The sequence below is a fragment of the Rhinolophus sinicus genome, linkage group LG18 (assembly GCF_036562045.2).
Source record: "Rhinolophus sinicus isolate RSC01 linkage group LG18, ASM3656204v1, whole genome shotgun sequence".
Classification (NCBI taxonomy): Eukaryota; Metazoa; Chordata; class Mammalia; order Chiroptera; family Rhinolophidae; genus Rhinolophus; species Rhinolophus sinicus.
In genome coordinates this window covers 14,932,172-14,945,317 of record NC_133767.1, presented here as the reverse complement: position 1 = coordinate 14,945,317, position 13,146 = coordinate 14,932,172, and the positions used below count along the sequence as shown (strand labels likewise).

Sequence of the window (13,146 nt, the reverse complement as noted above, 5' to 3'; positions counted from 1 at the left end):
AGTACCACTTCCTGGGGGCAGGGTGGATGGATGTTTCCTGGGAGTGTAAGGGGGTACTGGGGGGGGGGCACTGTGCCAAAAGGAAGAAGGCGGGGGGGCCGGGGGGGAGAGAAGGAAGCTCCTTTGAGGGGTTTGGCCTGGAACACGATCTTGGAGAGGATTGGCACCCACGCTGGCCTTGGGTGGCACTGCTGGGCGTCTTGGAGCAGCGGCCACCTCTGCTGTGCTCCAGCTTCCCAGGAACAGGCCACCTCCAAGAACGCTGCCCAAAGAGGACCTGAGTAAGTGCCCCCCACTCCTCAGGTGGAGGTGGGCATCCTGGGAGGGCCCGGGGTGGGAGGACGTGAAGAGAGTGAGCACAGGAAGGGAAGTGGAAAGCTGTGTGCGCCTGAAGCAGCCAGAGCCGGTGTGGGCCGAGCTGGCTGAGGAGGTGGGCCTGCAGGTACCCAGGTTGATGCTTCCCTCCCCTCCCCCAAGTTTCAGCTCTGTGCTCACAGGTGGTGTTTATTAGACTGCGTTTAATGGATGACAGCCCCACCCTCCTGATTTGGCCCTCAGGGACCAGGCAGGGGCCCACAGTTCCTGAGCCCACGCTGGCAAAGGCCCAGGACTGTGTGTCCCCCGGGGAGGGGACCCCAACAAGTGAGCAGCATGGGGCCTGGCCTGTTGTGCCCCCGGGTGGTGTCTGGCCGTGACGAGCCTCGAGTCAGCAGTGAGCAAAGTGGTCCTCGCTGACATCACGCAGGTCCAGTCCCACGATGCCAGGCGGGCTGGCACAGGTGATGTTGTTATAGGTGTACACGGGGGGCTGACAGTCGTCCCCTTCCACGACGGCCTGGACGAAGCGGGGCACGACAGCAGGGTGCTGCAGGACAAAGGCCCTCAGGGCCCGGAGGGGGCAGCCACAGTGCCAGGGGTTGCCCTCCAGCCACAGATGCTCCAGGCCGGGGTGCTGGGGCACGAAGGTCCGCAAGGAGTTGTTTCTGAGGCTGAGGTAGCGCAGCCTCCCCAGAGGCGAGAGCACGGCCTCGGGCAGGGCCTCCAGGAGGTTGTGGGACACGTCCAGCCAGAAAGTGCGCTGCAGAGGGCCCAGCGTGTCCGCCGACAGTGCTGACAGCCGGTTGCGGGCCAGGAGCAGGTACTCCAGCTTGCCGAGGCCCTGGAAGAGCTGGCTGGGCAGCTGCGTGAGCTGGTTGGAGGTGAGGTCCAGCTCCAGGAGCTCAGGCAGCCCCCGCAGGCTCTGCTCGTCGATGGCCGCGATGCCACTGTCCTTGAGGAAGAGCCTGCGCAGCCCCGAGAGCCCGGCAAAGGTGTGGCGGCGCACGCGGCCCAGGCAGCTGCCTTCCAGGTGCAGGCTGTGCAGCCGGGCCAGGCCCTGGAACACCTGCTCCGGGAGGCTCCGCAGGCAGTTGCCGGACAGGTTCATGACGGCCACGTTCAGCAGGCCGAGGAAGGCCCCTGCCTTGACCTCCTGGATCTGGTTGTCGTTGAGCGTGAGCACCTCCAGCTGGCCCAGCCCCTCGAAGGCCTTGTCCGGCAGCTGCCGGAGGCGGTTGTGGCCCAGCCGCAGCTCCTCCAGGAAGTGCAGGTCTTTGAAGGTGCGGGGCCGCAGGCCGGCGATGGCGTTGTGCGACAGGCGCAGGACGTGCAGGCTCAGCAGGCCCGGGAAGGTGTCCTCCAGGAGGCCGCCCACGCGGTTGTGCGACAGGTCCAGCCAGCGCAGCGCCTTCATGCCCAGGAAGGCGCCCGGGGCCACGGCCGTGATGAGGTTGTGGTCCAGGTAGAGCTTCTGGAGCTTGGGCAGCTTGACGAAGACATTGGGCTTGACGCTGCGCAGGGCGTTCCTGCTGAGGTCCAGCTCCCGGAGCTCGCCCAGGCCGCAGAAGAGCGGGGGCTGCAGGTAGGCCAGCTTGTTGCCCGCCAGCACCAGCTCGTGCAGGTTGGCCAGGCCCTGGAACGCGGTGTCGGGAAGCACGGCCAGGCTGTTCCAGCCCAGGTTGAGGTTCCAGAGGTTGGCCAGGCCCTGGAAGAGGCCCTCATCCACCCTGCTGAGCAGGTTGTTATTGAGACCCAGTGAAGCCAGGCCCGGTGTGTGCAGGAAGGTGCGGGCGGCCAGGCCACGCAGCTGGTTCCGTTCCAGGTGCAGGTGGTACAGGTTCTGCAGGCCCAGCAGCGCCTTCGGCTCCAGGCTGGCCAGCCCACTGCCCTGCAGGTTGAGGAAGCCCAGGCCGGAGAGGTTCCGGAAGGCCGCCTCGGGGATGGAGGAGAAGTTGTTGCCGTCCAGCCACAGGGCCCTGGCGCTGTCTGGAATGCCGTCGGGCAGCCGCGTGAGGTTCCGGGAGCTGCAGAAGACGCTCAGCTCGTCCGTGTAGTCGTCGTGGCCGCAGGTGCAGACAGCTGGGCACTGCAGGCCCTCAGCATCCCCTGGCACTCGGGGCTCTGCTCCTTCCAGGCCACAGGGGCCCAGTGCTGCCCAGGAGGCCAGCAGCACTGCCAGGGCCAGGCCTTCTGCAGAGAGAAGGGTTTGGGGAGAGGCGGCACTGAGGGGTCCGGGAGGCGAGCCCTGGGGTCAAGACATGGAATCCTCCAGGCCTCAGCCCACACATACAGGCCACCACATAGCACCCGGACCGCAGCACCTGACCGTAAGAGGAGATGCTGCTAATGGGACTCAAAGAAGGTGTGAGCTATGATATGCGACACCTCACTTAAACCAGAATTGGAAAGCCGGCAGGTCGGCTGGGACGTTCTCCAGCTCAAAACGATCATAGGACTGGCGAGGTGGCAACGCCTGTTCCAGGGAAAACTGAGGTCTGGGCACCTGCCGATTAGGCCACGTGTCTGTCTGCGTCCCCAAGGGGAACACTTGAGCCAGGCCAGGCTGCCAGGTGGGCCTAGAGGACGGCATGAGCGAGAGAATATTCTGGAGCGGGCCCGGGTGGCTATGCACTTGTTGCCCTTTGGGGCTGGACAGTGAGCTGGGTGAGTGCGGCCTGCACCCGGGGACTCGGCCCAGCACCTGTGTGGACAGAGGAACAGGGTGCAGGTCTCAGTGGCAGCCAGGGACCCTAGACTCAAGCCTGTCGGCTCACCAGGGTCAGGCTGTGTCTTGGGACAAAGGGTGCCAGGCCCCTCAGCAGCAATACCCCCAAAACCACTGCTGGGCACCAGGCTGCCCCCCGAACTGGCCCATCCCTGCCCTTGGAAAGCTCAGGGGGTCTCGGAATGGGGCAGAGGCAGTGCTAGAGGGTGCCCCACAGCCAGCTGGGTGGGGCTAGGCCCCGAGATGGGACAAGATAGGAGCGGCTTGGCCTCCAAGTGGCTGGGAGGGCAGCAGGCCCCAGTCCTGCAGAGGGCGCAGGGCGAGGCACCCCGCTGGGGGGTGTTAGATGCCCACCCTGTCTCCCTTGTGTTGCCATCCTGGGTGCTTGGGCAGGAGGAGGGAAAGGAGACCCTCTGTGGCCGGGCGCAGCTGCACCCCCAGTACCCCTGCAGTGCCATTCCCCCCATGGGCTCCCAAAGGCTCTGGGGGTTGCCCCTGCCCCAGTGGGCTCGGGGGGCACGGGAGCCTCACCTTTCCTCAGGGCCATCCCGCATGCAGAGCAGGCCACAGGCGGCAGGAGCGTCCAGTCTGCTGGGCTCCTGCTGTCCCTGCCCTCTGGATTGCCCCACCTCCAGGCCAGCCAGCGCCCTGTCACCAGCCAACCCAGCCCTGCTGGCCCTGGGCTCCATTAACCCCCTCCTGTCAGGAGGCCAGGTGCCTGGCGTGGAGCCCACACGGGAGAGGCTGGGGGCGGCCATGGTCCAGCGCCAAGGGCCAAGGGCTAACGCACCTGAGCCCCTACCCCTGCGCTCAGCAGGCCCCCTGCCCATGGGTCAGCCTCCTGGGGCTGTTCCTGGGGTCCCCCCACGTAGCAGATGGCCAGTGGGGGTTAAGTGGGAACCACCACGTTTCCCAATGGGCTTGCCCGTCTGTCCTGGCACACGAACCATGCCCCACCCCCCTCCCCATTTCCTAACAGCCTGGGTGGGGTTGCCCAGCCCAGCACTGGCTTCTCCTGTGACCTCAGGGTCAGCTGGTGTCTGGCCACTGCCCCTCCCCGGGCTTCTCTTCTAAGAACATCTGGCAGGGCCCAGCCTCCTTGTGTTTGCTTTTCAACGGGCCTTGCTCTCCCTGAGGGAGACTGGGGGGCAGCCTGGCCGCAGGGCCAGCCTCCACCTGCCGGGGGCCCCGTGCTGTCGTGCAAGGCTCCTGTGGGGACGCGACAAGGCTCCCGTTGTGTGCATGGGCTGCTGGACCATGTGCCCAGTGCCCGGCCGGAGGTAGTCCTGGGTCGGGAGGTAGAAGAAGGTGATCGCGGGGGAGCTGCGGCCGCTGAGGGGAGCCCCACCACGTCCTTGCCCGCCAGCGCCTGGCTCTGCTCTTCCTCCTCAAGCCAGTTGTCGTCTGGCCCCCTGGCTGCCCCTTCCTCTGCAGACGGCTGCCCAGCAGTCCCTAGCTCTGCCTGGAGGGGGTGGGCCTGTGTTTGGAATGAGCTGGTAAAGGCACAGATCTGGGGAGGCCGAGGCTTGTGGAGGTTAAGGGGACTCTCAAACAGAACAGATCTGTGTCTGACTGGGTGGAGGGGAAGGCGTGAGGCAGGTGGGGGCTGCCCGCACCGTCCCCGTGGGGTCTGGAAGCTCTGCCCTTGTCCTTATCTGTGGCTCGGCCCAGGAGAGGCTGGAGCCCTCCCAACCCCCACCCTTGGCGCCTCATCCCAGCCTCGCCAGCGGTGGAGGGAAGGTAGCTTTATCTCCCTCCCTTTATTGAGCTTTGATTTTTTTCCAGGTCATTTCTCAGCTTCTGAGAAATTATAGATCGGCAGGGAGAAAGTCCACACCCAGAAATTTACAGGGTAAACACACATTTACACAGGAGAAAGTGCAGACTCAGCAGAAACTCCGCGGCCAATAGGGCCTCTTCTCCAGAAAGTTCCCTGCATGGAGGGCCCCCTCTGCCCGAGGATGAGACTGGAGCAGGGCTCACACGAGCCGGGAAACGAGAGTTTGCAGCCTCATTGTTGCACATTTGACGGTTGGGACAGGAAATTCCTGTAAATGCCCATCAGGCTTACATGGCGGGGAAACCTGACGGGATTTCTGCAGCTGGGTTGGGCATTTTTAAACTTTCTTGAGTCCTGCAATAACATCAGTGCTCAGTGTCACCGCTTCCTGGGCTGGCTCCGGTCCCTGTGCCCCCAACAGTGGCCTGGCTTCACTCAGGTCACTCACTGCCCTGGCCTATCTTTCTAGTTGACTGACTGAGGGTCCCTCTGAGGAGTTTGGTTTGGTTTGTCTGATTCGGGTCTTCGTGTCAATGGTGGTGCACAGAAGCACTGGGTCTGGCTGCTTGTGGGACACATGAGTGACGTGTGACACTAGCCAGGTCTGCATATAGTTGTCCTTGCGTTCTCATTCATGTCACAGGATGCATTTATCCATCTGCCAAAGGACACGGGGCGTTTCTAGCAGTGCAGCTGCGAGGCTTGGGGGCCTGCATCTCCTGGGGCATGGGCACCTTTCTGGTGGTTCTGAAAGGGTACGTCTTCTGAGCAGGTGAGGCCAACCCTTCCTAGGTAGGTAGGGGGCCACACCCTCCTGGGGCCGATGCCACACACTGCTCTGAGCCCAGAGGGGACAGTGGCTGTCATTGAGTCTTCTCCATCACCAACAAGATGGCAAGTCCTGAGAAGCCCAGTGGCTGTGCGTTAGCCTGTTTTGTGAAATGCATGTTTCGGTCTCTGGCCAGTTTTCTGTCTCATGATCTGTCAAGTCTGATTTATAAGTTTTTTGGGTTTTTTTACATCACAATGAGATGCCAGCCCTTTGTCAGGTGTGCAGCCCATGTTTTCTCCTCTGTAGTTTGCCTTTTGTTCTCTTCATCCTGGTTCTGATGAGAGTTCTTATTTAATGTGATCCATAAGATAGTCCTTAAATATTACATATTGAACTTGATTCCTCAAATGCCAACAAGAAAGATGGAAAAACTCCAAAAAGGTTTTTTGATGTAGCCCCATTTATCAAACTCTATGGTTTCAAGTCCTATTTGGCACATGACTTGTATATGTTCTAAAATACCTTGAAAACACGTTACCTTTTACCCTGACACCTGAAAGCTACCTTCTCTCCAGTCCACTTCCAACGAGTGTGAGGCAGAGCTCAAGTCTAATTTTTTTTGCTGGGTTACAATGGCCTCACCGCCATTTTGTCAGTGGCTGCCCTTCGGTGCCACCTTGCTGTAAGTCCAGTTCAGCCCAGGCCCTGTCTGGGCTCTCGTCACCTCCCTTGGACTCCACCTGAACCACCGGCTTCTCCATCGGTAACTAGTACAGGAAGTCCTGCCTCCTCCTTCAAAAGCACTGGGCTACTGGCAGTCCTTTGCATCTCCTTAACCCCGGTGGGAGCAGCTGGTCAGGTGTCTAAAACAAAACCAAAGGCTCTTGAATTATGAGCTGTGTTGCAGTTTGGGGAGAATTGACATCTTCACAATATTGAGTCTTCCGGTCGGTCGTAGACATGGTATAATTCCCTCTCTTATTTAGGTCTTTGGTCTCTGTCGTTTTTGTAGATTTCTGTGTTGTGATCTTGCATGTATTTTCTAGATTTTTTTTTTCCTAGATGGTTACTTTTTGATACTATTATACATGTTGTCTTTTTACCTCCTTAATTTCATTTTCTGTTTGTGTAGGCTGAAATTGCTTTCCAGAAGTATATTGGAGTAACATAATAAAGTATTTACGGATGTGGTGCTTTTACCCAACAAATTTTTGAAACAGCTTTATTGACGTGTTGTCACACACCGTAAAATGCACCCATTGCAAGTATACAATTCATTGATTCTCAGTAAATGTGTACAACCATATCCACAATCTAGCTTCAGAACATTCTCAGGCAATAGGTGGTCTCTTGTGTCTCACCTTTTTCACTTCGCATAGTGTTTTCTGGGTTTATCAATATGGCAGCCTGTTAGTACTTCATTCCTGGTTATGGCTGAACAGTATCCCATTGTATGGATTTGCCTCCTTCTGTTTGTCCATTCATCAGCTGGTGGACATTTGAGTTGTTTCCACTTAGGGTTATTACGAATAAGCTTCTCTGAATATTGGTACAGGAGCATTTGTGTGACCGTGTGTTTCATTCCTCCTGGGTAGATTCTTAAGAGTGGAATTGTTGGTTCATATAGGATTTGTCTTAAGTTAAAAAAAAAAAAAAAAAACACTTCCAAAGTGATTGTATCATTTTACAAAGTATGAGACTTCCAGTTGTTTACTTCCTCACCAACATTTGGTGTGGTCAGGTTTTGTTTTGTTTTGTTTTCAGCTATTTTAATTTTGTGTTTTCCCTGACAATTTATGATGTTGGGCCCTTTTCATATATTTGTTGACCATTCTTATATCTTTTTTGGTAAAATGTTTATTCAGGTCTTTTTCCCATTTTCAAATTGTTTTCTTATCGAGTCCTAAGACTTTATATATTATAGATTAACAGATATAACATTTAAAGGTATTTTTCCCAGTCTATGGAATGTCTCATTTTTTAAAATGCTGTCTTTTGAAGTGCAAAAGTTTTTCATTTTAATGAAGTCCAATTTACCAATTTCTCTTTTACGTCTCACACTTTGCTGTCATGTCTAAGAACCCTGCCTAACCCAAGATCACAAAGGTTTTCTACGTTTTCCTCTAAATGCTTGATTGCTTTTTTTTACATTTAGGTCTACGATCCATTTTTAGTTATGTGTATAGTGTGAGGTGAGGGTCTCAGCTCACGTTTTCACATATACTCATAGATACCCAATTGTCCCAACACCATTTGTTGAAAAGACTATCATTTCCCTCATTGAAATGTCTTTGCATCTTTGTTGAAATCAATTGACCATAAATACAAGCATTTCTTTCTGGCCTCTCAATTCTGATCCGTTAAACCACATGGATATTAATCCTTGCACCAACATATTTTATTACTATGGCTTTACAGTAAGTTTGAAATTGGGCAGTGTAAGTAATTCAACTTTGTTCTTTTTCAAAATTGTTTTGGCTCTTCTAGGTCCTTTGTATTTTCATACACATTTTAGGATCAGCTTGTTACTTTCTCCCAAAAAGCCTGCTGGGAATTTGATAGGCATTGAATTGGATGAATAGATCAATTTGGGGAGTATTGATATCTTAACAGTTGTCTCCAAATATGTCTTTCCATTTACGTAGATCTCCTTTAATTTCCTTTAGCAATTTTTTGTAGTTTTCAGTGTATAAATCTTTCACTACTTTTTTTCCCCTCTTCCCCCTTACCCCCCACCCCGAGTCAAGCCGTTGTTTCTCAGTCTAGTTGTGTAGGACACAGCTCCCTGGCCCATGCGGGTTTTATGAGCCTTGCGCTCTCCTGGACGGTCACTGGCTGTCTGTCCGCCAGCCGCTCAAGGCAGCCCAGCTCCTGGTCAAGTTGTTGTGTCACAATCTTAGCTGTAGAGGGCGCAGCTCACTGGCCCATGTGGGAATCAAACCGGCTCACGCTCTAACCAACTGAGCCATCCGGGCCACCCTCTTCCACTACTTTTGATAAAGAAATTCCTAAGTATTTTATTAGTGTTGATATTATTTTGGATTGTTTTCTTAATTTCATTTTTGGCTTATTAGTATATAGAAATAAAATGGATTTTTCTTGATTAATCTTGTATCCCAGGACCTTGCTAAACTTGTTAGTGCCAGGTAAGTGTGTGTACCTGGATTCCTCAGGATTAGCTACATATAGGATCATGTCATCTGCAAATAAGGACATTTTTATTTCTTCCAATATGTATACAAGCTTTTTCTTTCCTTTCTTTGTGCCTTATTGCATACCTAATACGATGTTGAGTTGAAGTGGCAAGAGCAGACATTCTTGCCTTGTTTCTGATTTTAGAGGGAAGCATTCAGTCGTGCACCATGAATTATGCTAGCCGATGTTTTTCACAGATGCTGTGACAAGCAGAGTGCTGTCCCCCACCACAGAGACCCATGTCCTTATGCCTGGAGTAGTAAATACGTCAGGTTACATGGCAAAGGGGAATTAAGGTTGTTCGTCAGCTGACCTTAAAAATAGTGAGATTAAGTGGAGTTTCCAAGTGGACGCTGTAATCACAAGGGTCCTTAAAAGTAGAAGAGGGGGTCAGAAGAGATCCTCCCCTTCTAGAATGTTCCCTCCTTTGCTTTCCAAAAGACTTTGTGGGTGATTGGTGTTACTGAGAATGCATTAGTGAAGCCGTGTGGCCCTGGGCTTTCCTTTGCGTGAAGACTTAAGACTTTTTATGAATTGAATTTTTTTGTTATAGGTCTTTTCTGCTTTTCTGCTTTTTTTTTAAGTCAATTTAAGTGATTTGTGTATTTTTAGAAATACGTCCTTTTCATCTAATTTGTTGGTATAGAATTTTCCTACTACAGATGCTCCTGGACTTACAATGTGGTTATATCCTGATAATACACTTAACCTACCAAATATCATAGCCCAGTTTAACCGTGCTCAGAACACTCACATGAGCCTACAGTTGAGGCAAGTCATTTAACATGAAGTCTGTTTTGTAACAGTGTTGAATATCTCATGTAATTGTTATGCATATGGCTTTTGCACCATCATTAAGTCAAACCATTGTATGGGACCGTCTGTATTCCTTTGTAAGTCCTGTTAACTTCTGTAGGATCGGTAGTGATTCTCCTTCTTTCATTCGTGATTTGGTGATTTGTGTTCTCTATTTTTTTGGTCAGATAATTAAGATAAGCGTTTACCAGTTTTGTTGATCTTTTCAAAGAACTTGGTTTTCCTGTTTTCCATTTTATTCAGTTCTTTAATATTTATTATTTCCTTCTTCTGCTTCCTTCGGGTTTCATTTGGTCTTTTTTTCTAGTTTCTTAAAGTAGAAGCCTAGGTTTTCTATTTGAGGTCTTTCTTTTTTTTCTCATGTAGGTGTTTAAAGCTATAATTTTCCCACTAGCACTGCTTTCGCTGCATCCCACAACATTTGATTCACTCTTATTTGACCCGTGTGCTATTTAGAAATGTATTATTTAACTTCCAGATGCTTGGGGTTTTTCCAGACTTCACTGTGTTGTAGATACCTAATTCCACTGGGTTAGGGAACATAATTTTGTACAATTTCAACCTCTTAAAATTTATGGTGACTTATTTTGTGGCCTAAAATATGGTCTGTCCTGGAGAATGTTTTGTGGATAAGTGAAAAGAATATTGGTGGAATGTTCTATAAATAAGTAGGTTCAGCTGAGTGATAGTTCCTTCTATATTTTTGCTGATGCTTTGTCTAGTTGTTCTAAAATCTTCAGTTATTATTGCGAAATTACCTATTTTTCCTTTTAATTTCCAAGATTCTTTTTCCCCATCGATTGCCCTACCACCCTTGCCTATTACACCAGACATGAGGTATCCGTTGCTTCAACAGAGGACTGTTACAACAGAAATCATAGAGAAAAGGAAAAATAATTATTGGTTGTAGAGCTTAAGAGGTCAAGGTTAGGGCCTAAGAATATTTGCTGACAAACAGAATAAAAACAACTGAGCTGGGGTCGGGAAAGGACTGGAGAAGTAAGTAAGTAAGAGAAAGTCATCCTGCCTCCTCGTCTGCTTACCTCTCAGCCCCATCAGGCCTCAGGAGAATCCCATATGGGTTTGAGGGTCCGTGAGCGGAGGTTCCAGCAGACAGAGCTGCACGGAAAGGGTGTGTATATCCTGGGGGCCTTCCTCTGGGGATCAAGGGCCCCTGGGCCAGCCTCTCGCCTGGATCCACTGAGATCTGTTTCTTCCCCAGGCCCTCTGATGCCCCAACTCAGAACCAGTCGTCCGTAGAAGTGGGGGGACCAGGAGCGGCTTCTTCTGTTACAGTTTTACTCACAGATTAATGTAGTCATTACAAGTTTCAGATTATTGGACAGAGGTGGGGGCTGTACAACATTGTGACTGTACTAAGTGCCTCTGAATTGTACACTTTTCAGTGGCTAATTGTAGGTTGTGTGAATCTCACCTCACTTTAAATACAGTAATTCTCAAAAGTTCTGATTAGTAAAACACAGTCACTACTAAAACCTAAGTGATTTTATAGCTGGAGAGAAAGGTACCTGTGGCGAGCCAGCCGCCACGAGTCGAACGGTTCCTGACAAGGGGAGTGGGAATGAAAAAAGACACTCACACAATTTGATGATGGCGATCGCGGACTCCAGTGATCCTGAAGACGCTGAGTTTATTCTGTCCCCAGAATTTATACCTTCTGTGGACGTGCAGTTTAACAAGCACAAAAATGCATTACCTCATTGACAGTAAATCTTTAACTTTAAACACAGAAACTACAAAATAACTAAAACTCCCAAAGGCAATTATCCTTATCAATTGCCTTGAATAGCCATCAGCCTTCTGTGTCAGGGAACTGGCCACTCCCACCACATTCCTGAGCAGCCTGCAAGCACTCTCCAGATGCAGGCAGAGATAATTGCCTCAGGGGGAGGAAATAGGTTAAGCATAAACCGAGCCATTAAGGCTTTAAAGTTAACTGCAACCATGGCTCCCCACAGGTACCCCATTGGGACTAGCGCATGACACGCGGCAGGTCAGCCAGGCAGTTGTCAAAGCAACAGTGAGGACCGGGCAGGACCAGCGTGCCGGCCCCCAGGACGTCAGACTACCACTTGGGGCACGTCCCAGAGGCATCAGCAAAGGATCACACCAAATGCCCAGGGACGTGGCTTGGTGAGAGATGAAGCCTGCACCCAGGGACACAGGTGACAGAGCAGTCAGGAAATACTTTCAAATAAAAGTGCTCAGAGGAAAGAGGGAGAAGTCAGTAACGAGTGGTTAGGAATCAGTAACAAGGGCTCTGTTTATATCTGATGGGATAACTTCAGTCCGCCTCAGACACCTGTGCATGTGTCAGGGAAGAAAATAAAAATGAGAAGTCATCTGATGCAGAAGATGATGCTCCTACAAAACAACTCCAGTCCTCTACCCTCTCCCAACAAAAATAACAATGCTATTGACAGCGGGATTTATCTTACAATAGAAATGAACAAGTCTGCTACCTCTTCATCCCCAGGAAGCCCACTACATAGTTTGGAAACATCACTCTGATTGTACGCTGAATGTTAACACACTAGCTGCATTGTAAAGAAACAAATTGAAACTGGGTCTCTTCACATATTGTGACAAGACAAGATTGTATTCTTGTCTTTGGATTTCAACAGAAGACACACTTGTACGAATGTAGATTTATTTTTTTAAAAAACAAAGCTTTCTGCCAGACTGAGGGTGCTTTTTGGGGGGTGGGAGAAATGAACTGACAGATAAACAGTAACTCACCATAAGTTGACCTGTGGATCATCAGTAGTACCTAAGAATGGTCCTGAACAGTGGATTAGCAGAGCTTTAGTTTATCTCAGTCCTTGATGGGAGAGGGAGGAGTACAGCTGGGCAAGCAAAGAACCCTGGATTGTTGAATTGATACTTTAATTTCTGCTGTTGGCTGTTAATAATTGGGATTATTTATGTTTATAAATGATACAGATCTGTTTACAAGGTTTGTAGATACTTTTTTCGTTCCTGTTCATAGATGGGAAGCTTCCTTATAACTGATGCAGAGAAAAATTAGTCCTACAAATACTGCTGTATTTTCAGGAAAAAAAGGGGGGGGTGTTTCTATTGAAACTGTACTAAATTTTTGCCTACAATTTAACTTGTTAAATATTGTAGATAAATTGCTAATACTGATAGCCAAATAGATAACACTAATGCTTTGTTTAAAAAAAAACAAAAAACAACATGAGCAGTGGTGTTCTAATGAAGTTATGGCATCTGTCCTAATTAGTTTCTTAAATACATTTACTACTTAATGGTTTTGAAACAACTGTTTAATTTTTAAAATTTTTGAAAACTTGCTAATAACCTTTTGTTCAGAATTTAGTAGATTGTTTAATGCGGGACATCAACTGCATAATGAAAGATGCTTGAAATGCTTTTGTTATTTCAGGCAAATCAAATTAAACTATCAAACTACAAGAGAACCTTAGTCCTTTTTGTTTTTGTCTAAACATGTTAGTTCAGTGATGTCTTGGTGAACTGTGAGTGAACTGTATTGACTTT

The 13,146-nt window shown here is 50.3% G+C and overlaps 1 protein-coding gene across 2 annotated transcripts; it reads right to left on the bottom strand.

Moving 5' to 3' along the window:
* Nucleotides 1-498: 498 nt before the first annotated feature.
* Nucleotides 499-3,687, bottom strand: IGFALS (insulin like growth factor binding protein acid labile subunit). 2 transcript variants are annotated; one of them, XM_019713081.2, is made up of 2 exons: nt 3,575-3,687; nt 499-2,508 (listed from the first exon to the last, which is right to left on the bottom strand). In XM_019713081.2, exons 1-2 carry the CDS (start codon nt 3,588-3,590, stop codon nt 707-709), a joined length of 1,818 nt encoding a protein of 605 aa, XP_019568640.2. In that variant the 5' UTR covers nt 3,591-3,687; the 3' UTR covers nt 499-706. The 2 variants fall into 2 exon arrangements, with proteins under 2 accessions (XP_019568640.2, XP_074178862.1); XM_074322761.1 differs by having other exon boundaries at nt 499-2,505; nt 3,575-3,653.
* Nucleotides 3,688-13,146: the final 9,459 nt, after the last annotated feature.